This window comes from Jaculus jaculus, chromosome 5 (assembly GCF_020740685.1).
Source record: "Jaculus jaculus isolate mJacJac1 chromosome 5, mJacJac1.mat.Y.cur, whole genome shotgun sequence".
Lineage (NCBI taxonomy): Eukaryota > Metazoa > Chordata > Mammalia > Rodentia > Dipodidae > Jaculus > Jaculus jaculus.
In genome coordinates, this window is record NC_059106.1 from 159,251,557 (window position 1) to 159,275,479 (window position 23,923).

At 45.6% G+C, this 23,923-nt stretch overlaps 1 protein-coding gene across 3 annotated transcripts in view; it reads right to left on the reverse strand.

Moving 5' to 3' along the window:
* The window catches only part of Runx1 (RUNX family transcription factor 1), a 100,325-nt gene that overhangs the window by 69,491 nt on the left and 6,911 nt on the right, over positions 1 to 23,923 (reverse strand). For all 3 annotated transcript variants that reach the window (XM_045151216.1, XM_004654468.2, XM_004654467.2), the window contains one exon: positions 21,006 to 21,162. In XM_045151216.1, coding sequence (XP_045007151.1) covers positions 21,006 to 21,162 — 157 coding nt within the window. The remainder of the gene's footprint in view (positions 1 to 21,005; positions 21,163 to 23,923) is intronic.

Consider the following 23,923-nt stretch of genomic DNA (forward strand, 5'->3'; position numbering starts at 1 on the left):
GACACAGGGTAAATGACAGTTGGATCCTCCAGCCAAAGGCTTGGAAGACTGGGATTCTTCTATGCTTGCTTTTCCCTTCCTAGGTCCTAATTTTCCACTGTGCAAAATGAGGGATCCGTGACATGCCCGTGCTGTGGCTCACAGCTCTAGGACGTTGTCTCCAGAGCCTGAGCTAGCAGGCTGCCTGTGTTGTGGCTTGCAGCTCTCCGATGGCCCCTCCAGAGCCCCCGGCTGCAAGTGCCTGTGGAGTCTGAAGCCCTAGGACAGCACTTCCTGAACTCCTTGCCATGGGTTGTAGCTCGCAGCTCACAGATGCGATCACCACACGCGGGCCCATGGTGCTTCCTTCGCGCCCACCTACCGCTTGAGCACTTCAGGGACTCCAGGGCACAATGTGCTCATGTGTCCTCGAGCCTGCTGCAACATGTTGCCGCAGACTAGATGACTCAACTTACATACATTTGGTCATTTAGTCTCTTGATGCTCTGGAGGCTACAAGGCCAAGATCAAGGTGCCGTCGGAGCTGTGCTCCCTTGGCAGGGTCTGGCGGAGGCTCCTTCCGCCTCCTCCTTCTGGCTCCCTGGTATGTCTACGTCCTTGGTCTTCTATAGTCTGCCTTCTCAGCACTCCAATCCCACCTTCCCACTGGTGGTCCTTGACTCCAAATGTCCCTCACCCTAGAAGGACATCAGGCATGGACTTGGGGCCCATCCAAATCCAGCAAGACATCATCTTAAAGTCACTGCATCTGTACAGTTACGGTTTTCGAATCACATATTCTGAGATTCTAGGTTGATGTGGTCTTGTGGGGGATGCTGTTCAACCTAGTGTAAATACAAACTTGGCACAAGGGTTCTGGTCACAGCAAGTGTGTTCTCCCCTACGAAACAGCCCCGCTCCCGCCATGGTTCTGAGGGGGGAGTTAGTCAGACAACAAGGTAGAGGGTCCAAAGAGGGAACCAAAAAACAAATGTCCCACCGTGTCTACTGGTTTCAGCATAACTGGAATTTAGCCTCCGATCCAGTCTCAATCAGTCAGCTCTCAGGGGTGCTGGACCCTTCCTGAGGCCAGACCACTCAACTCTCTCTCAGACTACCTGAGCCTGAAGGCAAAGCTCAACCCCAAAAGATAATCCTTACCAGGTGGGCATGGGCTTTTTTTTTTTTTTTGGCTCTTCATCTCTCCTGAACATCCAGGTCCCTGCTGTGGTAAGCCCTCGGGTCTCAGCCAATTCTGGGCTGAGATTAGTGGGAGGGGGTACCCTATTCCCACATGGGGTTTCGTCCCTCTGGCCTTCCTCATTCATGGCTGGAGCTCACTGTACCTCCTCCTCTTTCCTTCTTTTAATCCATAAAGTCCCTCTAAACCTTACCCTCTGGTCTGTGGATTTTTCATGTTTGTTTGTTTCTGCAATGTAGGGCTAAGAGCCCAGGCTGACCTGGAATTCACTATGTAGTCTCAAGGTCAGTCCTTGAACTCATGGTGATTTTACCTCTGCCTCTCAAGTGCTGGGATTAAAGGCGTGCACCACCATGGCAGGCTGCTCTGTGGATTTTAATTATTTAAGTTCATTAAACAAGAATCCAGGGCCCACCCTAGATTTATTGCTGTGTTTGTACATAGTGGTGTATCCCCCAAATTCTGGTTTCAGTCCTCTGTCAGCTGTCCTACCCACAGTTTCTTAAATGACAACAAAGAGTCTGTGTCCATAACATTTGGCATTTTTAGGTCTGCAGAGAGTTTACAACTCTTTGAACACTGTTTCAAAATACTATTTATCTTTATAAAAAGTATCATTTGATTCTCACAACAGTGTCACAAAATGAACAAGATAGACTTTTTACCCCCCTTGATTAACTGATACGAAGCAAAGCCAGGTCTCAGAAAGGCTGAGTAAATTTCTCCAAATCATCCAGCTCAAACCCCCCAGCAGAACCCCAGTCCTTCTGTTTTGGTCACCGATGTTGTGACACTCCACCAGCAAACTCTGTGGCACCCATATCAAACACACGAACAGAAGCTGGGCATGGTGGTGCACGCCTTTAATCCCAGCACGCAGGAGGCAGAGGGAGGAGGATCACCGAGAGTTCGAGACCACCCTGAGACTACAGAGTGAAGTCCAGGTCAGCCTGAGCTTACCTCGAAAAACAAACAAACAACAACAAACACACCCATAGCACTGTATCCATGCTCTGCCACTAACCCCCATGTGGAAGTTTTCCCAGGGCCTCTACTGAGGAGCTACACTCAGCAGTTACCAGTGCACCTGAGTCAGGGATCCACCATGCTCTCACCAAGCTCAACCTGGGCTTCTGTCAGTCAAACTCTTAGGACCTGCACTGCTTAACCACAGAGTAGCCTACGTCAGAGAGAAATCTAAGCAGAGCACATGCCTGTGAAGCCATTGCTCATCGTCTTGATTCTTAGGATTTTTTTTAAATTATTTATTTATTTATTTGAGAGCAACAGACACAGAGAGAAAGACAGATAGAGGGACAGAGAGAATGGGCACACCAGGGCTTCCAGCCACTGCAAACGAACTCCAGATGCGTGCGCCCCCTTGTGCATCTGGCTAACGTGGGACCTGGGGAACCGAGCCTCGAACTGGGGTCCTTAGGCTTCATAGGCAAGCGCTTAACCGCTAAGCCATCTCTCCAGCCCTCTTAGGATTTTTTATGCTCATCATTTTCTGTGCAGACACAAGGAGTTCCCACCCTGCAAAGACCATGGTGGGGCAGCTGGAGAGATGGCTCAGTGGTTAAGGCACTTGCCCACAAAGCCTAAGGACCTGAGTTTGATGCCCCAGTACCCACATAAAGCCAGGTGCACAAGGTGGCACAAGTGTTTGGAGTTCATCTGCAGTGGCTATAGGTACTGGCATGCCCATTCTCTCTCTCTGTCTCTCTCTCAAATAAATAAATAAAATAGGTTTTTAAAGCTACCAGGGAGCTGCGGAGATGGCTCAGCAGATAGAGCCCCATTGTGCAAAGGTAAGGACCTGAATTGAGATTCCAAGAACCCATATTTGGGGGGGGGGGTTGGATGTTGTAGCTTGAGCATCTGTAATTCCAGGGTGCCAAGGGTGAGAAGGGAAGTGGGGTTGTCCAAGTTTGTTAAGTCTGGTGAACTGGGTGGTTAACATAGAGACCCTGCCTCAAACAAGGTGGGAGGCGAGGACGGATGCCTGAAGATGTCCTTTGGCCTCCGCACACATGCGTGAGCCCACACTCACATGAACACACACACACACACACACACACACACACACACATACACACACACTGCAAAAGTAAACACATCAAGTGACTGGTGATTTTGCCCCAGCAATAAAGGTCACCTCCATAGGAACATCTGCCTATTATGTTAGAGATAGCACCAACTCTTCTTGCTCATAGGCAGATTTTCCCCTGGGTGAAAACCTGTCCTCAACTTGCCCGTGTTCTTCACCAACCTCGGCAAGGTGCCCCGCAAAGGTGGCCATGGGCATGCCATCAGACTGCTGCTGTGAGCGGCAGGAGTCACAAGCTCTGCTCTCTGCCCACTGTAGACCATGACTGCACAGACGTGGCCCTGCTTGGCGAGCTCCTACAGACGTGGGAGCTGCAGCCCGAAGCACGTACACGTGTTACTAGCCAGATTTCCTCATTAAAATGACCTATGGGCCTGGTATTTTAAGTACGTGGGTGTGGAGAGCGAAAGACTCTCAAGTGTTTTTCTCAGCAGAGCAAGGAGTCACAGGCAAGCCATAGAGGAGGATGGGTCACGGAGCAGCAATGGTCCTGGGTGCTTCAGGATCTAACGCAGGGCTGAGGGGACGGGCTGCCCAGGAGAGTTCATGGTCAACCCTGCAGCTAGCCTAATGCTTCCCTGTCCTCCCCCCAAACCCTCACTGGTTGTGGGCCCAGGAGAACAGCAACGTCTTGAATAGTGAGTGCACAGAGGACCCTCGGCGCAGATTGGAAACAGAGATGTTTGGCTGCAAGAGGCATCACAGGTACCCTGCAAGAGAGTCAAGGACTGTCTAAGGAGAGATGGACATACTAAGACCTTCCTTTTCTCCTCTTCTTTTAGATTTAAAATATATATATATATATATATTTATGAATGAGAGGCAGAGAGAGAGAATGGGTGTGCCGGAGCCCCCAGCTGCTGCAAACGAACTCCAGACGCACGTGCTACCTTATGCATCTGGCTTATGTGGGACCTGGGCAATCGAAACTCGGCCCTTTGGCTTTGCACACAAGTGCCTTAACCACTAAGCCATCTCTCCAGTCCCCACCCCTTTCCCACTTCTGGAAATGGGTCCCAGCAGTAGTACCAGTGCCAGCCAGTGGCTGTGACCTGAGAGCTGAAGAAAGTGGAAGTGGGCTGGAGAGATGGTTTAGCAGTTAAGGCACATGCTTGCAAAGCCTAAGGACCCAGGTTTGATTCTCCTGAACCCACATAAGCCAAATGTACAGGGTGGCACATGTCTGGAGTTTGTTTGCAGTGGCTAGAGGCCCTGGTGTACCCATTCTCCCCCCACTCTCTGTCTTCCCTCTCTCTTAAATAAATAAGTAAAATATTTTTTAACTTTTAAAATAAAAAAGTGGAAATATGGGGTGACATGGCACATTCCTTTAATCCCACACTCAGAAGGCAGAGGTAGGAGGCTCACTGTGAGTTCAAGGCCAGACTGGGACTGCATAGTGAGTTCTAGGTCAGCTGGGACTAAGAGACAATACCTTGGACCCTGTCTTCCCTGCCAAAAGATGAAACAAAGAGGAGAAGGGTCATCTGGTCATACACTGGGACTCAGCAGGAGACAACAACTTGCTCATAAAGTTCTGGGGATCTGGAAAGACACGGGGTGAGAGCTAGTACCCTCCACATATCCACGCTCAAATCTCAGTTCTCTGCTTGCTGGCTGTGTGTGCTTGGGCAAGTTTCTTAACCTCTCAGTGGTCCCAGCTTTGCTTTCAGAGGACGATAATAACCTTGACTTGCAGGCTTAATGAAATACGGGATACAAAAGCAGGGCTGCAAGCAAGCTTTCTGTAAGTATCAACAAATGACCAGAGACGTGACAATTGCGATTCACTAGAGGCCCGAGTGGCAAGAGAGCCATGAGGAGCCCGGATGAAGCCTCCACGGACATCGGATGGGGGAAGGACTAGGGAGGAGGTGGCCGGATCAGCAGGTGATGGGGGCTGCTACCAGACTCAAATTCAACCTCAAGTTTGCTGCTGCCTAACCAGCTGGCAACCTGAGTAAGGCACAGCTGAGACTGGCTGATCCACTATATAAACAAGCCACGACAGCCGCATGTGTTGTCTCCCTCGACGCCAGTTTGTCCATCCAAAGGGCAGGGCGAAATACTAACTGCTTTATTTAGTCGGGAAGAAGGTCACAGGGTGAGCCTTCCTGGACACTTGCTGTGTGATGTGACATGCTCTCTCAGGCCAGGCAGCTCTGGGGCCCCGGGGCAGGGCTTGGTGGTGAACTCTGATAACCCAGCTGAATGTGGTCTAATAAAACCATGGCTGGACTCCGTGGTTCTGCTGGGCCGGCATTGCATTTGCCAACATCTGGGAGGCGGCTGAACCTCAGGTTGGCTGCGAATGTCCCTGTGCTTCCAAAGGCTCGAGGGTGGAGGGAAATGACATAAAGCAAGAATGGTGGCTAAAAGCCACCTGTCACCCAGGTGATGAACATCCTAGCAGTTCCATCCATCTCATGCCAGCAGGGCTGGTGTCGAGGAGTGGCTCCCTCACTGCTGCTGGGAGCACCCCACCTTCACTTGGCCTGTGGGTGGGCTGTTCTCCACGGCTCTTCTGTGGCTCTGTGACAGTTGCTGTCCTTGGTGTAGGTTGGGACCTGTGAGTCCATCTTCCCTTTTTCAGGGGCAGTTTCTAGGGATGTGAAACTTGGCCTTTGTCACGAAAAGGAAGGTTGCACGCAAAGGATCCTCTGCCATGGTGGGTTGGGAGGGGTCACTTCCCTTCAGAAGCACAGCGGGAATGTTTCTCACTCTCTTGTCTCTGCAGGAACTCCAGCCGCTGTGCTCACCATATTGAGATACCCAAGAGAGTGAGGAAGGAAAAAGAAGAAAAATTTGCAAGTGTAGCCCTTGACAATCAGGGCAGGCAGGGGGTTTGCTCTTTGCAAATTCTGGAAAGCGCCAACGATTCTCACAGATTTCAGGGAGATTTGTCTTCTACTCTGGATTTCTCCTGGTCTAATTTTGATCACAGGTAACTGAGCATTACAATGAATACATCCGTAGGTTCTGGGAGCTGGAGATGCATAGTGTTTTTCTCAGTGTGGATTCAGTGTTTCATTTCATCTTCCCACCGGAGCAACCTAACAGGCAGAATTTGTGTTTCTGTTCCTCTTGTATTTCCTTTTCCCAGTACCACTATTTTGGTTTCACAGTATAGCTGTGTAACCTGGAGATTTGCAAGCAGGGCACAAATCCTTCCACTTGCACAGACTCTCCTGACTCCTCTGAGTTGAACAGGATGATGACATCGGTGTAATCCACCTGCGTGCAAAGTGGCCCATGTGCACAGCTGACCCAGTCCAACCACATCTCTGTCCACGCAGGCAGAATGCAGCCCAGAGTCTCCTGACACAGGACAAGCCTCAAGAGCTTGACTGAAAACTTGAAATTCAGAGCTCAGTTTTCCACAGAAATAGCCTTTTTGCACGGAGCAACAGGGCATTTGAAAAACAGCATTTAACTTGGAGAAACACGAAGCCACGGGAAACATTTAATCTGGAGAAGTTCTATGAAAGTGAGTCACTAGGGGTTCGGAGGCCATGTTTGAGTCTCCTCTGTGTCTTTTGTTCCAAAGTTATGGGGAAAAAAAAAACTTGATAAATGAATCGATGAGTTCCTCTGAAGGCTTTCAGTTCAGCAGCCAGTTCCATAGGTCGCCTGACTCCATTTGGAAAGCATGCCTTTCTGAGCGGAGCTGTGGCCTTAGGAAAGAAAGCGATGGGCAGGCCTTACTTACCCTCATGGGGACCACAGTGGGCTATCTGAACCACTGGGTGTTGTACCTGAGGATCCAACCCATCACAGATCAGGAGAGCGTACATTAGATGTGCACTTTCCTTCTCATTGAGATTCCATAGACAATATGGTGGGACAACTGTTTACCTTGGGTTAAAAATCGTAAGTCTTGTGCAGATGACACACAGAAGACGTGAGAGCCAGATGTGCAGATTACATGCAAACAGTGCATCTTCTTCAGGAGAGACTGGAACATCCACAAATTCCACCCAAGCCAGGCGTGGTAGTGCACACTGTTAATCCCAGCACTTGGGAGGCAGAGGTAGGAGGATCACACTGAGTTCAAGGCCAGCCTGGGCTAGAATGAGACCCTACCTCAAAAATCACCAAGCAGGGCTGAAGGGATGGCTTAGCGGTTAAGCACTTGCCTGTGAAGCTGAAGGACCCCGGTTCGAGACTCAATTCCTAAGGACCCGCGTTAGCCAGACGCACAAGGAGGCGCATGCATCCGGAGTTCATTTGCAGTGGATGAAGGCCCTAGCATGCCCATTCTCTCTCTCTCTCTGCCTCTTTCTCTCTCTGTCTGATGCTCTCAAATAAATAAATAAACATGAACAAAAAATTTTTTTAAAAATCACAAAACAAAACAAAACTTGATCCAATTCCTAATGAACATAGTGATGAAAGAATACATGACTTAACCCAAAGCACCATGTTGCTTCCCTGTTTACTTGCATTTCCTTCCCTCAGGATTCACATTCCTATCCATCTCCCTTACGTGTTTGGAATCATAGCTCCCTAGTATCTCAGCCAAGGAGCCCAGTGTTAGCACAGAGATATCCAAAACTCCCTTTAGGCCAAGGCCTCACCGCTACTCTGTCCCTCCTATCAGAAGAGCTTTCTCATTACTACACCTAAATCCTCATGCTCTGCTCTCTTAATCAGGAATCATAGTCCAGCCAGAGGGCCTCCCAGGGCAGGGGTCCAGTTGACCTACTGGGTCTGGATAACTCTTTGCCCTGTGTGCTCATGACCCAGAGCCTCCTACACATAGCTCCATGCCATGCACGGTGGCTCATGATCCCCTGAAGACAGTGCCTTTTGAAGTCTCCAGTGGGAGCCTAGTGCCTAACGCAGTAAGTATGCAATGCTTATAAGCGAGCGAGTAGACAAGCACTTGGGAGACGGAGGCCAAAAGGTTGCTGTGTGTCTCACGACAGCCTGGGCTAGATGGTGGCATCCTGTTTTAAAAAAGCAAAAAGAAAAGGGCTGGAGAGATGTCTTAGGGGTTAAGGCACTTGCCTGTCAAACCAAAGGACTCAAGTCCGATTCCCCAGGACCCACGTAATCCGGATGCACAAGGTGGCGCATGCGTCTAGTTTGTTTGCAGTGGCTGAAGGCCCTGACATACCCATTCTCTCCCTCTTTCCCAAATAAACAAATTAAATTAAGATGATGAAGAAATAAAAAGAAAGCTTTCAGTTAAAAAAAAGAAAAAAAAAGGCTGGAGAGATGGCTTAGTGGTTAAGGAGTTTGCCTGCAAAGCCAAAGGACCCAGGTTCAATTCCCCCAGGACCCATATTAGCCAGATGCACAAAGGGGGCACGTGTGTCTGGAATTCCTTTGTAGTGGCTGGAGGCCCTGGTGTGCCCATTCTCTCTCTCTCCCCCATTCTCTATCAAATAAATAAATAAATATTAAATATTTTAAAGAAACACACAAAAAAAGAATCAGTGAAATCCCTCAGTAAATGACCTTGGGGGATAAGGTAAGGGAACAAATATAATGAAATAGAAATGGACTCTACTTCCTACTACAGAGTGCCCAATGGATGTTTGTAATTGTTTCGTTATGAATGTACGCGCATATATTTGTGAACATCTATGCAATCTCACCATATCCCAGGCATTCTGATCTTATTAAGCCCTTGATGGGACAAAGGAGTAAGCTCCGTCTAGTGAAGTAGACAGTGGAAAAATGGCGTCATCATTTCTAACTTCCTGATTCAGCCAGACACGCTGCCAGCTCTCTTCCCTTCTTCCCTCCACAGTTTTTACTGTAAAAGGAAGAACACAGTGGGGTGTGGGGGTAGCTCTTCTTCCTCATATTGGCTTTTATCAGCTGAACCACCTCTGAGGCCCGGATGACAAACATCGCCGTACCCATTGTCCAGGAGGGGACACTGAAAGCTGTGCCTAGTCCTGCAGCAGTGCCCAGTTTTCATATGACCCCACATCGCCTTCCAAGGACCTCCAGAATCATGGCAGGTAGACACGCGTGTTTCCATGGGCTTTTCATGAATCACAGGAACATTAAATGAGGCACCATGGCTTGAGTATAATCTAGAGCCCAGGGGTTTGGCCCGAATGCAAGGAAATAGTGTAGGCAGAAGTGTCTCCAAGTAACAGTTTACTCAATGCTCTGGGTTATACGTGGCTTCAAGTGTAAATCGTGTGTGGCTATTGACTTGCAACTTATGAAAATACTGAGATACAGCCTTAAGAATGGCTTCCGGCAGAACAGCCAGGATGGCCCAAAGCAGGCTCTAAGGCAAGCCACGGTGGCACTGACATAAAACTCCCTAAGCTTGGGTGGAGACAGCAATTACGGCTCAGGAAGAATGCGATGCTGCCGGGTGCCAGCCTGTGCAGCCCTGTGACAGGACAAAGGGATTATTCTGCCTCATTGTTAAAATGCAGTGTTTATTGTTAAAATACGCTCGGGAATTAAAAGGGGCATGTATGAATCATAAATATTTGCATGCCACTAATGTTTGGACAAAAGAGTTGGCCAGGCTGAGTTGGGAGAACTTCTTTTCCCATGAAAAGCCGTGCTTCGAATTACAGTCCATATTTAATTTCATCTCTTCTATTGCTAATCTGAAATCTCAGTGCTTGCTGCATATAACCCTTTCAAGACCTCAGGACTCCACGGGGCTGAAGAGGGAGGATATGTGGTGAGGGTTCCTCAGCAATCCTCATGCTCACAGAGCAAAAAAACAACAGGACCTTGGTTGACAACGGCCAGGGTTGTTCTGTATTCACGGTTGTCACTGTCTCCTCCAGAGACAAGGTGGCTGCAGAGACCTTATCCTGGGAAGGAATGACCTGTAACCTATGTCTTATCTCAGGTAATGGATCCTTACTTCCCCTCCTCCTCCGTGGACAAAGGCAGAATTCTTTTCAGGAGCCAGACAGGTCAAAAGACTTGTTCAAGAGCACACACCTTTAAGCCAGAGGTTCTCAACCAAAGGCAACTTCCCCATCCTCAGGGGACATTTGGCAATGTCGGCAGGTATTTCTGGTTGTCAGTAGGAGGCTAGCTGTCACTGGCTACGAATGCAAGCCGAGGATGCTGTGAAACACTCAGCACGCATAGCGCAGGCCAGCCGCAGCAGGGCATGCAAGTTGAGACACTCCTCTCGGCAAAGAAGCACCAGGTCAGGTTCGAAGTCCACCACCGAGAGTGCCCCTGGCCTCGCTCATAGGCAAGGGTGAGGAGCGTCCAGCAGGGATCTGGCCACTAGGAACAGCACTCTAGACAAGAGCCTGATGTATTCTTGCCATACCGGGAGTTGAATCCAGGCCCTCGCACTTACTAGACAAGTGCTATAGCACCGAGTCCCATCCTCAGCCCCTCATCTCCTTTCCATAGGATTTGGGTTGCAAGAATTAGTAAGTATGCCCTCACATGTGACACCTGTTGTGGAACTTTTGCCCTAGTGACACATCACATCTGTAACAACATATGCCTGAGCTCAGAGAGGCCCAGCTAGTCACTGCCGCATGCAATTTCCCTGTAGACCTTTAGCAATTACAAGTCACAAATGACCAGACAAGTGACTGAACTCTATGGTCACCCAGGAGCTGTGGCTCTATGCTGAGGACGACAGGGACTTGAGGACAGAGGGGCTCCACGGTGAGCTCAAGCCAACACAAGAACAAGGCTGTCATGGCGTAACTTGGAGAAATTCAAGTTGCTGCCGAAAGACGCCTGTTGACGTCTGCTCAGACTTCTGTTTTCCAAACTTCCTTCTCTGAATCTCAGTGTGGAAACAGGTGACGGCAAAATTAACACACAGGGACAGCTGGGCGTTAGCCGTCCAGGTGGCCAGCCCTTGCTTTTAGCACTTTGAAATTCATGTGGACATTATGCATCACGTGGATTCACAGCCCTCGAAGGCAGGATCTGTGGTCCAGACGGACAGAAGCGTTGAGGGAGGAGGAGGGAGAAGCCAGCGGAACATCTTAATCTGCTGCTGTCCCGATGGATGCACACCTGTGCTCCCCCCATGAAGGAGTGGCTGTGTGAAGGGGAGGCTGCCCCTGCTGGGGGACCACCCCACCCTGTCTTGTAGCACCTTGCCACTTAATACAGGACATCAGGCAGAGTTGGAGCATATAGCATGCTAGTAGGTATAAAAGCCTCTAATGGGGCCTGGAGAGATGGCTTAGTGGTTAAGATATTTGCAAAGCCAGATGACCTGGGTTTGATTCCCCAGTACCCATGTAAAGCCAGATGTACAAAGTGGCACATGCATCTAGAGTTCATTTGCAGTCGCTGGAGGCCCTGGCACACCCATTCTCTCTCTTTCTCTCTTATCTACCTCTCACTCTCTCTCTCACTCTCTCTGCTTGCAAATAAATAAAGAAGTAAAAAAAAATTTTTCATACTTTTGAGGTAGGGTCCCACTCTAGCTCAGGCTGATCTGGAATTCATTCTGTAGTCTCAGGATGGCCTTAAACTCCCGTTGATCCTCCTACCTCTGCCTCCCCGAGTGCTGGGATTAAAGGCGTGCGCCACCACGCCTGGCTAAGAAGTAAAATTTTAAAAGCCTCTAAGAGACTTTGATAATATCATGCAGTATTGAGCAAAGTCTCACATGGGCATTGCTAGACAAAATAACAGAACCCATTCTTCATTCCACTTGAGCAGTTTCTGTGCCACCTTACTGCTGTGAGGTGATGAAATTTGCATTGTTTATTTATTGAAAGCCGGGAATAAAACAAAGGAAGATAGAATGTATTTTATTTAGAAAAAAATTATGAAAATTCCCATAATCATAATTTAGAAACCATTGAATATAATATTTATTCAAGAACAACGTAGAATTAAACACCTTCAGTTTCTCATTTTATGTCAGTAACTATAGTACAATTTAATGTAAAAAAAAATCATGCAACTATCATGTTTTAGAAGTTTGTCTTCTAACATAAACTAATATCTCCATAAGAAATTGACTATTTTGTTCAGGAAATCAAAACAAATACAAATAAGTAAATTTGGAAAAATGAGAATTAAATGGGAAAATTAAAGTCTATACCATTTTCATATTCAAACATTTTAGAATTATTTTTATTTATACATAGATGTTTCAATGTTTTCCCAATCATTCTTTATACTGCTTAAAAATAAAGTGCGTACTCTTTATTTTTGAAAAGCCTCTAATGGGAGCTGGGGAGATGGCTCAGTGAGGAGCCCCTGCTTTGATTTTGGGTCCCCGGAACCCATGTAAAAGCTGGGTGTGGTGGCATGCTCCTATAATCCCAGTGCTGCAAAGGTGGAGACAGTTGGATCCTTAAGACGTACTTGCTAGCTTGTAGCTTATCTATCCAAAAATTAGTAAGCTCCAGGTTCAGTGAGAGACCCTGACTAAAAAAATAAGGTTGCACTGGTGTGGTGGTGTGCACCTTTAATCCTAGCACTTGGGAGGCAGAGGTAGGAGGATCACCATGAGTTCGAGGCCACCCTGAGACAGCCTGGGCTAGAGTGAAACACTATCTCAAAAAATAAAAATAAAATAAAATAAGGTGGACTACGCTTCAGGAAGACACCTGATTTTAAACTTGCCTCCACACGCACACACATGAGAACCTGTATACACAAAAATAAAATAAAATAATAAAAGGTCTCTAATAGTGCCTGACGTGCTGTAGTTTTATTTTTCATTCCATGCAGTTCCTTTTCAATTAAAATTCTCATGACATAGCTAAATAAAAAGTCTGAGGTGGGAGGGTGAGAGAAATTTAACATTTTTTTAAAATTATTTATTTGAGAGAGAGAGAGAAAGAGTCAGAGAGAGAGAGAGAGAGAGAGGGAGAGAATGGGTGCGCCAGGGCTTCCAGCCACTGCAAATGAACTCCAGATGCATGCGCCCCCTTGTGCATCTGGCTAACGCGGGTAAGCACTTAACTGCTAAGCCATCTCCCCAGCCGAAATTTAACAATTTAAGAGAATGGCAATGCCGGGTCAGGGTCGTGCAGTCTTGACATGACTGACCTTTTGGATTGGGTCTTGTTGGAGGCTGTTCTACACGTAGTAGGATATTTAGCAGACCCCTGGCCTCAACCGGGTGACAGCGGCACCCCACACACTCCAGTGTGTGACAACCTCCCATGTCTGCACTTACCACTCCTAGTTGGGAAGCACTGAGCAAGAGCTTCATCAAAACTGATAAGCAGACAGATAAGCAAGTGACAGTGGCCTGTTCCTTGGGAGGTGCTTTCTTATAGAATGTGAAGGTGGGACATTTATTGCAGGCTCTGAGGCTCTGGCAATGCCATTAGCAGACAAAGCCTTGTTAATGCTCTGAGCTTGGATGTCTCTTCATGAATAATAGACAAATGCATAAGTGACAGACACAGACCACACTCCATACAGAGGGAAAAACATCAGGAAAGACCCAGAACAGATACCTTGAGCAAACCAGAGACCTTCCACCTCCACAGGCCCATCCCCCTCGCCTTACTTGTGGAGATCTAGTAAGTACACAGATGAGTGACTGTCTGCACTCAGGTGGCCCATATTCCTGCACATCCCCTTTGTTTTCGTAAAGTGACTTCATTAGTGCCACACATCCTTCCCCTGAGGGGGCTGGCCAGGCCTCCCATTCACCGGACCCCAGAGTGAAGTTATGGGGAGGTGGCCAGTTTGCTCATGTGGAAGGACTTAAATCTCAAGGTAAAAGCAGGGAGCAATCTAAGTTGAAAAATAAACAGGAAATTTACTTGCATCTTCTTTGAGAAGCAACCACAGTTTAAAGTGGTTCCTAAATTAATGCTTCCTTGGTGAGGAAATCCGAGAAAACACATTTTGAATCTAACAGAAGGGGCCAATCTCTCACAGGAGGCTGCTGGGACTGTTTTACAGTTTTTAGACCCACGATACCTTACATCCTTGTAGGAGAAAGTTGGGCACTAGCAAAAGGAACTCCTGGAGTGATATGCTGCCTGATACGGTATAATAGAGGCCAGGAGGCATGCTGGGATCCCAAGTCAGCCCAGCGCAGAATGATCTCCCACTTTCTCTGCATCCTCCGCACAGACCCAAACACATCTCCGTGGAAGGCAGCACTCACAGCAAAACCGTGATGGAGGGTAAGCAGCGTTGCCTGAAGCCCACCCGCTCATGCATGCTCTTAAACATGACCATGAGTGTGCGTCGTTTTCCACAGCCTGCAATGAAGTGGACGAGAGTGGCCCATTCGAACATATTCATGGGCAGTACATTACGTCTACAGGCTCGCTTACTGACTTCTGTTCATTGCTTTCTGTGGGCTTCAGATGAGATGTTATTAGCATGGGTGTTATCCTCAAACACAGTTTGATCCAAGAAGTCTGTCAGTGGAAGTATAGAAACAGGAACCTACATGGCTGGCTAAGGGTCCCACAGAGCCTGCGGCACCACATACCCCTCCGTACAGCCGGACCTCCGTGTCCTCAAGTTCCACAGCCACGGATCAGTAAATGCAGATCAAAATACTTGGCAAGAATTGCAATTGTGCTGAACATATATAGTCCTTCCTGAAATGCTACTCCTAATGACAATTAACATGGCATTGCCATTGTATTCCTTATCTTAAATAATCTAGACCTAACTTAAAGTAGACCAGAGGATTTGAGTTGGCTACATGCACACAATGCACTGTTTTATATAATGGATGAGAGCATCTGCAGATTTCTGTATTGAAAGGAGGGGGACCCTAGGCCATGATACATAGATACCAAGGGGTGATGATACACAGTTATTCATAAACATCCCCTTACTGTTCTCGACTTGTTTTATAATCATCGGCAGGGAGGAAACAGTCATCAGACATTACACCATCTCTCTGTTTCAACAAGTAATTTTTCTTTCAAGAAAAAAATAATCCAGAAACAGAGTATGTTCCTCCATAGCCAGCCTCTTCCCCACTCCCTTGCCCCTCGCCAACCAGCACAGAAAGAAAATACAAAACTGATTTATTAGAACCAGAGTCGTGTCGCAGCCGCCGGCTGGATCACTGTTTATGTCTATCATGCTTGCTGCCGAAACAGGAAGCTCTGAAAATCACTCAACCGTTATTTCTCTCGGAGGCACTTTCTGATTGATAGCCTTTGGTCCTGACCAAAATGAGCTGGCAAAAGCAAGCCTGGCTGGCAAGGAAGGGGTGGCCGGCCAGTGGGTGGACAGAAGGACAGTTTCTGCCCAGCGACTGAAAAAACCCAGTTCATACAAATAACCCCAATCAGGAAAAGCTGTCTGACACCATCTGAGATGCCTGGCACTTCATAAAGTCAGCAATGAAACCATGCTGGGATAAGTCGTGAAACTTCTGGGTTACACAGGCAGTTTTCAGCAAGCTGTGCTCTGGTCTTTGGCACGATTTTGCCACCCCAGGCTTTAAGCAGGACAGGGAGCAAGTTGCTTGAAGAAAATGTCTTACTGGCAAATGTAAAAGAGAACGGGAAATGCAATCTCTAGACTTGGATCCTTCATCAGATCATGGACTGAGCTGAGTTTGCGACTCGCTATGGGAAGGAAGTATTTGTCGGGGCCGGCTGAGGCCTGTTGTATCAGAGGCCTGGTCTGTTTTTACCTAGTTTGCTCCCAATAAAATCTGAAGAGGGCAGATTTTAGTCTATATGTTATTTTAAATAACTGTAGATCAACAGCAAGAGAAAGAGGGGGAAGGATGAGAGTTCATTTTGATATAGTCACATCTTTTTCTTGTATTTACGCTCTAGGAGACCTGACTGCCAGCTTATATTGCTTACATCACAAACACTCTCCATGGATCTTCATCTCTGGGGCTGGTGAATGGATTTTTTTCCCCTTCCCCCATTATGTGCATTGAGAAGAAGATGACTCGGGTCTTACGATAACGCTGTGAATCATTCAGCCCAAACACTACATAAAGACGTTTAGAACATCTGTACGGTTTATCTTTGCTCAGTTGTGTCGCCACCAGAGTTCCCCACTGATCCGAAAGACAGCATCCCACATGGTGCCCCAAATACTGTAAAAAGAACTTAGAAATTAAAATGCCTTAAGTAACCAATGTTACAAAAATATGAAGTAGCCCAGATTGTGACAGGATAAATATTATGTCTGGGAAGAAGTCCACAGCAAGAGCTTCGGAAGGAATTCCATTTTATGAAAGCACTGGGAAAGGATACTACTTTGTCAATTTTGAAAGTGGGCAAGTTTCAAGCTGCCAGGAGGTCAACATAAACAATTATTTCCACCATGAAGTGAAACCCTTTCCTGACAAGCAACAAAACACTTGGCTTCACAGGCTGGGCATATGGGCCTTGTGGCGGCTCTGCAGCCAGGGCTGATCATCACTGCACAAGACGCTGTCTGGCCAGTGACAGAACGGCCCCCTCCCTGCACAAGGGATTATATTCCCCCTTGCATGGTCACCCACTGTAGGACTAGACTGGCCACTTGAAGGACATCCGCTTTCCTCATTATACTAACCAGGTCCTGGCTCTAACAAAATCAAATGTCACCAAAACAGCACAGGGTAAGAAAATGTCAGCGTCATTGACTCCCTCATTCATTTGCTGCGGAATTTCTGTGTAAACCATAGTGCTAAGCTCACCCTCTATGTTCAAAGCAAAGTTCCAAATTCGTGGCTTCCACGATCCTGGAAGGTCTCGAAACAAACTCAGGTAGCTCTGGAAACTTACACACAGAATTCTGTGCACATGTGCATTTTTCACTCTTTAGGAAAAGTCTTCGAAAGGATCATCAAAATTACCCATGTCATTTCCAATAAGTTAAAAGTCACAGTCTTAGTCAGGTGTGATGACGCACGCCTTTAATCCCAGCACTAGGGAGGCAGAGGTGGGAGGATCGCCATGAGTTCAAGGCCACCCTGAGACTACATAGTAAATTCCAGGTCTGCCTGGGCTAGAGTGAAACCCTACCTCAAAAAAACAAAAAAAGCTGGTGGGAGAGAGGTGAAGAAATGGCTTAGTGGTTAAGGCACCTGCCTGCTAAGCCAAAGGACTCAGGTTCAGTTCCCTAGTACCCATATAAAGCCAGATTCACAAGGTGGCACATGTATCTGGAGTTCATTTGTAATGGATGGAGATCCTGGCACATCCATTCTCTCTCAATCTGCTTCCCTTTCCCTCTCTCTCTCAAATAAATAAATAAATACGATATTTTTACAAAACCAAAAGAAAATCACATTCTTAAAAGAAAAATGGCAATCTGTGATTTCTCTTCTTCGGTGACACTGTGGCTAACAATATAATTTGCTAGATGTCTTCTCTGGTTCTACAGTGAAATAAGTACAGCTGCATTCACAGATGGGTCAATCCTTTCCCTGCAGATCGAAAACTTCAACAGGGACATCACTGCTAAAGCTCCTTAAAAGTCACCTGAGGCTATGATCTGCTTTCTTGTCAGGGAACATACCAACCATAGCTACAGACTGAGATCAACTGCTGGGCTAATTGATCTCAAGAAAGAGAATTTTTGTTGACCCTGAACTTGGACTTTTGGGAGGTGACTGATAGTCCCTGGCCAGGTGGTTCCAATGTGCATTGTTCAGAATAACCACCTGTGTGCCCTTCTAACCTCAGGAGCTCAACCCCTGGGAACAACTATCTCTTCTCCTTTGTAAAGACACAGTCAGATACTGAATTAAAGGGAGGAACATTCCAGCAGTGAGATATACCTGAACAAGATTTAAACTATCAGGGAGGAGGAGTAGACCACAGATACAGAGGAAGAAGGTGCAGGCTGGGAGGCCTTCACCAATATTCTTAGGGGCCAGTGTAGTCAGCAGGGCCTTAAAAGCCGGACAGGCAGGTTTTCCCAGTTGCGGGCTGAACCCGAGGTTAGGAGCCCTGGTCCTGGACACCAGCCAGCACCCAGACAGATCCGTTTTGTAGAACAGAGAAAAGCCCTTGCATGTGTAACCTCTGGCAACCGCTATGAGGTTTACAAACCCCGAAGTCTGGCAGCTGGTAAAAGAGAGGGGATATCCTTTTCTATTTTTCTACCTTTTATTCTGCATTAAGAACTGGCCCTTCTGAAACATCTGTCACTGGCAGAATTCAAAACTGGTGGTCAGGGGCCTTCTAAGTCAGCATGGGGCATGAAGGCCAAGGGCATATTGCCAGACACATTTTCAAAAAGAAAAAAAAAAAAAAAAAAGAAACAGTAGATAGCCTTAAGATCACTTAATAAAACATAATGAAACTTTTAAAGGATAGGATTCAGCAAGGAGGATTAACATGAATTGTCAAAATGAGCAAGAAGCATCTGTTCTCTTCCTAATGGGGAACGCCAAGGGGGTGGGGTGGGAGGAAGGTCGGATAGGCTTTGATGTTGATACTTGAAGGAGCACAACCAAATTGTGTTTCACCACTACAGAGCAAAATTATGAGTCCAAATCAAGTTGAGCATCCTGACAACTCATTTTGTCTTGGAGCACTGACCCCACCTCAAAAACAACCCCCAAATTCAAGACCAGTATTACACATGGTGTAAGTATTGAATTAGGATTATTTTTGAATACTTATCATAGAAAGGAACTCATTCAAAGCAAATGCAACCCATTTATAGCATCTGATTAATATATATATATATTTTTCATTCCAGGGTATGGGAAGACCACCTCGCCTTGGCCGTGGCCACTACACTTTGGGGGGGGTTTATGCAAACTCAAGTACACACTGGTACAAATCAGGCAGCTGAACGCAAACAGTCCACACCTTGGGGAAACAGTTCCCTGTTCCTCAAGTAAACACCAGCACCTATTAGTCACCCACTCAAAACAGAAATGGCCAAAGAGGGATGGGAGATCAGCACTCACCACCACAGGAATAAGCACGCTGCTTTCAAAATCCCATTTTCCATGATCGCCCACTTATTGCCCACTGCCAGCGAGCCACCATGGAGCTGCACATGGTACGATGTGACTGGCAGAGAGCCTCAAACAGCCTCCCAAACTTCCATAGCCAAGACCTGACGCACACTGACCTACGTGAATATTAGGATAGCAACACTTTCCCTGTGCAAGCAGCCCAATGCACTGCACTAGCCATTCCTAAAAGCCGAAATCTAGAGAACTCATTTAAGATGTTAGCTGGGCAGGTGGACCTGGGCATGGCTGTAAGACCTTCATTTTTTTTTTTTTTTTAAACTGGCATCTCACCCACTCTGCCAGCAAGTCATAGGAAGCCTTCAAAATGTTTTCTAAACAAAAATCTCTGAGTCATAATGTGAATTCCATTTACAGAAAGGCAACGACTTTTAATATAACAAGTGAACCCATTTAATGACACATGCTTTTATATCTTAGTGCATCACTCATGCTTTCAATAAATGGATACCATTTTCTTTGCATTACCCCACTATTAACATAGTACTATAGACATATATTTTCAATCATGTTGTGAGGTTTTTTAAAAAAAATTTTCTCCAGCTATGATTTCATTATGAAAATGCTCTAGAAATCCAGGCTAGCAAAAATGACAGCCAGAAATTTGTCCCTTTCTATTTTCACTAGTCAAATTCTACGAGAAAGAGATTTGCCAATATTTTAAAATGCCTCCATAATGAGTAGTGATGACCCCATGTTTAGATTCCCTCTGGTTAGTCCTTCCATTTTTGTTGTTTTATTTGAGTTTTGCAGTGCTAAGGATTGAACCGAGGGCTTTGTGTATGCTAGGCAAATGCTCTATCACTCCTAGCCTATTATCATATCCTTATTTTGTTGCCAAGGAATATAATTCCAATATAAAATCAATTCCAAAACTAAAATTTTCAAAACAAACTCTCTTTCCTCTTCCAATTAAACTCTTAGTACTTGGTGATGTTTATAAAATATGACTTAGTTTCACACAATGCAGAGAAAATACAATACTGGAAAACAACTGGCAACCAGAGATGATTCCAATGAACTCTTTCTACTCCAATACTTTGATAATGGGTTAAAGAAGGAAAATAAAACTACAATGTACAGTTGAACTAATGAAGAAACTTCTTGGGATAATTAGATCTCTAACATGATTAGTATGGAAAGTTTTGAGTATAGTCTCTCTCGCCAAATTTTAATCATCCATTCAAAAGCAATATAACAGGAAGGTTGTATTGTTAGTCATGGTGCTGTTACTCCTAAAAATATAACCTAAAAATATAAAGCTTGCCTGAAAGATACCATGTCCGCACATCATGCACTATAGGGATCCCTTCAAATTACTGAAGTAGCGATTTAAATTCTGTCATTTATTATACAAAGCACATGGGCTATAAGCTAAAAACTTCTTTATGATTTTTGATTTATCAAATAGTATACTTCCTTATATGACCTTACTTTCCTTTATATTAAGTTTGAATTTTTACATTTTAGGAAAATTATGAAGGGTTTCATTGAAATTCACAATCCGGTTTCATTGAAATTCACAATCCATGCATTACACAAATTGCCACACGCCTTTAATCCCGGCACTCAGGAGGCTGAGGTAGGAGGATCACCATGAGTTAGAGGCCACCTTGAGAACACAGAGTAAATTCTAGGTCAGCCTGGGCTACAGCAAGACCCTACCTCAAAAAAAAAAAAATTCGATTCAGCTAGAAATATTAAATTTTAAATAAATATTTGTTTTTCAAAGTTTGACACAGCCATGAAAATAGGACAACTACAGCAACTACTGGAAGTTTGGAAATGTGGGGCTACTGCCAGGCGCATGCTTTATTTCAAGGTGAGTTTTGACAGATACGCACCTCTACCGCTGCGACCCACAAACCTGAGGTCATTGAATCTCGCGACTTGATTCTTCATGGCCGCAGTAGCATTTCGCAGCTCGGCCGAGTAGTTTTCATCATTGCCCGCCATGACAGTGACCAGAGTACCATCCGGAACATCGCCCAGAGCCACCACCTAGACATCAGTCAGGAAACAAATGCAGCAGACATCAGGAAGGTTATCCAGACACTCTTCTGTCATTTGCACATGATGGATACCTAGGTATATTCATCTTTAAGTAAGGAAACACTTACTGAATCCAGCTAACAAAGCCCTCGCTGGACATTTGGACAGCACAGATAGCAACAAGGACACTAAAAAGCTATTGCCTCTCAAAAGCCATCACTTCAGTCCTCACGTTGGACTTAACACTTTAGGTTTGTAGTCTATAACCTAATCCACCTTTCCACTTGTTCGAACTTCCGCTGAAATGCCTAACAGAGCCTGGACTTTATATGTAAACATTTAAACTCATTTCTGCTGAACTGAAATTTGACTGTTGCTGGCGATTTGTTGTTGTTGTTTTGGTGTTTTTGAAGCAGGATCTCCATATAGCCTTGAACTCACTTACATAGCTGAGAATGAACTTGAACTACGGGTCCTCCTGCCTCCACCTCCTAAGCACTAGGATTATAAGTCTGCTGTACCATGCTCAGCTTTTGCTGGTAATTCTTTTAAAAATTGTCACTAGCAGTTCCTCTCTGCTACCCCCCACTTGCTTCTAGTAGATTTTTCACTCGCAGTGAACTCTGCCACACATGAAGAAAAATAAAAAACAAAATCTATTATTTGTTTTATTAACTACCTATAAAACTCACAGAGCTCAGAAAGAAACAGGCTCCCATCTTAACCATTTCTCCACAGTTCAAGGGTGGGACTGGGTTGTATTTTCCTACCCACAAGCCCTGAACATGTTAATTATGTCCTGGTGGATGACAAAGGTGTTCTTCAAAGCCAGGTGATCTTGATGGAGAGTCTTTTAGTGTAATTGAGAACCATAGGTTTACTACCAGAGCTATTGGAAAAAAGCTAACATGTAAACATTTTTGATGCTCAAGAGACAAAAAAGAAAAAGAAAGAAAGAAAGAAAGACAAAAGGAAGCAGCAATTTTAATGTAAAATTCTCTGGTAGAAGGTACAAGTCATAGTATTCACTTTGGGTCTCATTTTGGCTCTTTTAGTTTTGCTTTTTGAGATAGGTTCTCACTACGTAGCTTAGGTTGGTCTTGAACTCACAATCATCCTGCCTTATCTTGCCGAGACCACAGATTAGAGGGCTGCACCAACCAAACCCTCCTGTGAGTCTTTCTGTGATGACTTTCTGGTTGCGGACATTCATTATTGGTTATATCTGCACCGTTGTGAATTCAAAGTGGGGCACAGACTTTCAGATCAAACCACCTCTCTTTAGTTCTGCTTGTTCCCCTCATCTCAGGTCTTCTCTATGGTCCTTTCTCAGGGTGAACTACATCTTCTATATTTCCCAAGTGTACAATCATTCTTGGATGGCCATTTTCAAGTTGATGGTACCAAAACACTTCCTAACCGGCTATGACTCTGTTCCCCACTTGTCTGCCTCCCAATTTTCGCCTAAAAGTTGCTGCTTGTTGGTGGAAGATTTTCGGTCTTGTCCTGTACATAAACAAGGCTGCCACCCAGTCACTTGCCTGGTGTCAAAGTGGTGCCCTTCCACATGGCCACCCTCCTTGTGTGCTTACTCATGTCCCCTTCCTGTTGTCCTGCCGATGACTGCCTGGTATTTTTACTCACTGTGGCTGCTTCAGCTTCTAAGTTCTAAAGAACACGCCAGAAAATGAACCCAGCCACACTCGTGATGCTGAGACCCTCATCCTTACAACCTGCTCTCCTGGTAACCAGGTAAGCATTTTCCTATCTATTATATTCGATGTGTTTTAATCGACCTGCTCTGTGAAATAAGGTCTGGGCCTCTGAGCTCTGCTTTGAACCTTTTCACTCCAACTGTTGGACGTATTTTAAAACACCGCTACTTATTCTCCAAGTAATCTTTAATGAAGTACTTAGATCTCGTGATAAGTGTGTTTGGTGACATTTAATTAAGAACAATAACAAGATAATTCTCTTTTGTTTCACAGACATTATTGAGGTAAATCTCCCTGAATAGTTCATTGATCATTATTACCTTTTCTTTCTATTGCTACCAAGCACACTTGCTTGATGCTGCTGTTTAGTCTCTCAATTTTTTTCCCCATTCCTTTTTTTCCCCATTTTCACTTCCCCCCTGTGAAATTAGTGCACAGTGTTGAAAAGCTCTCTGTGAATACTTCTTTTTACTTCCTCATCCTCATCTCATGGTGGAGACCCAGGCGTTCCTATTTTAGCCTAACATTCAGACATGTCTTTCAAACTGAATCCCTCACTGCTGGGGCTGTGTCTGTCAAAGGGTTACAACAGAAAAATTCCAAGTCTTATTCCATAACCCTGCTACATCTGAGCTATTACCTTCCTCCTAGCTGTCTCTCTGCGCTCCATGCCTGGGCCTCTTATGGCCCCTTAGTGATCTGGTAAACTCAAGCGACCTTCACCAAACAGAAACAGAGTATGGAATTATCATGGTGGCTAAATAAGCAAAGGTTGTTGATGTCAGAATTTCGAAGTTTAAAAATTGGGAGTTGGACTTTCACCATCCCCATGTTTTTCAAAATGCAACAGGAATGAGATAATTAGGTGCTCAAGTATTTATTTGCCTTTAAAAAAAAATCTGTCAGGGGTTTTTGAAGAAGGAAAAAAGGTAAAATTAAATCCAGGGACATTTCACTAATAATATGTATTATCCAATAAATAAGCATACTTAGGCTAATTTCTCAGAATTTAAAACTAATATGTCTGCTAATTAGAGACAGATTTGGCCATTGAG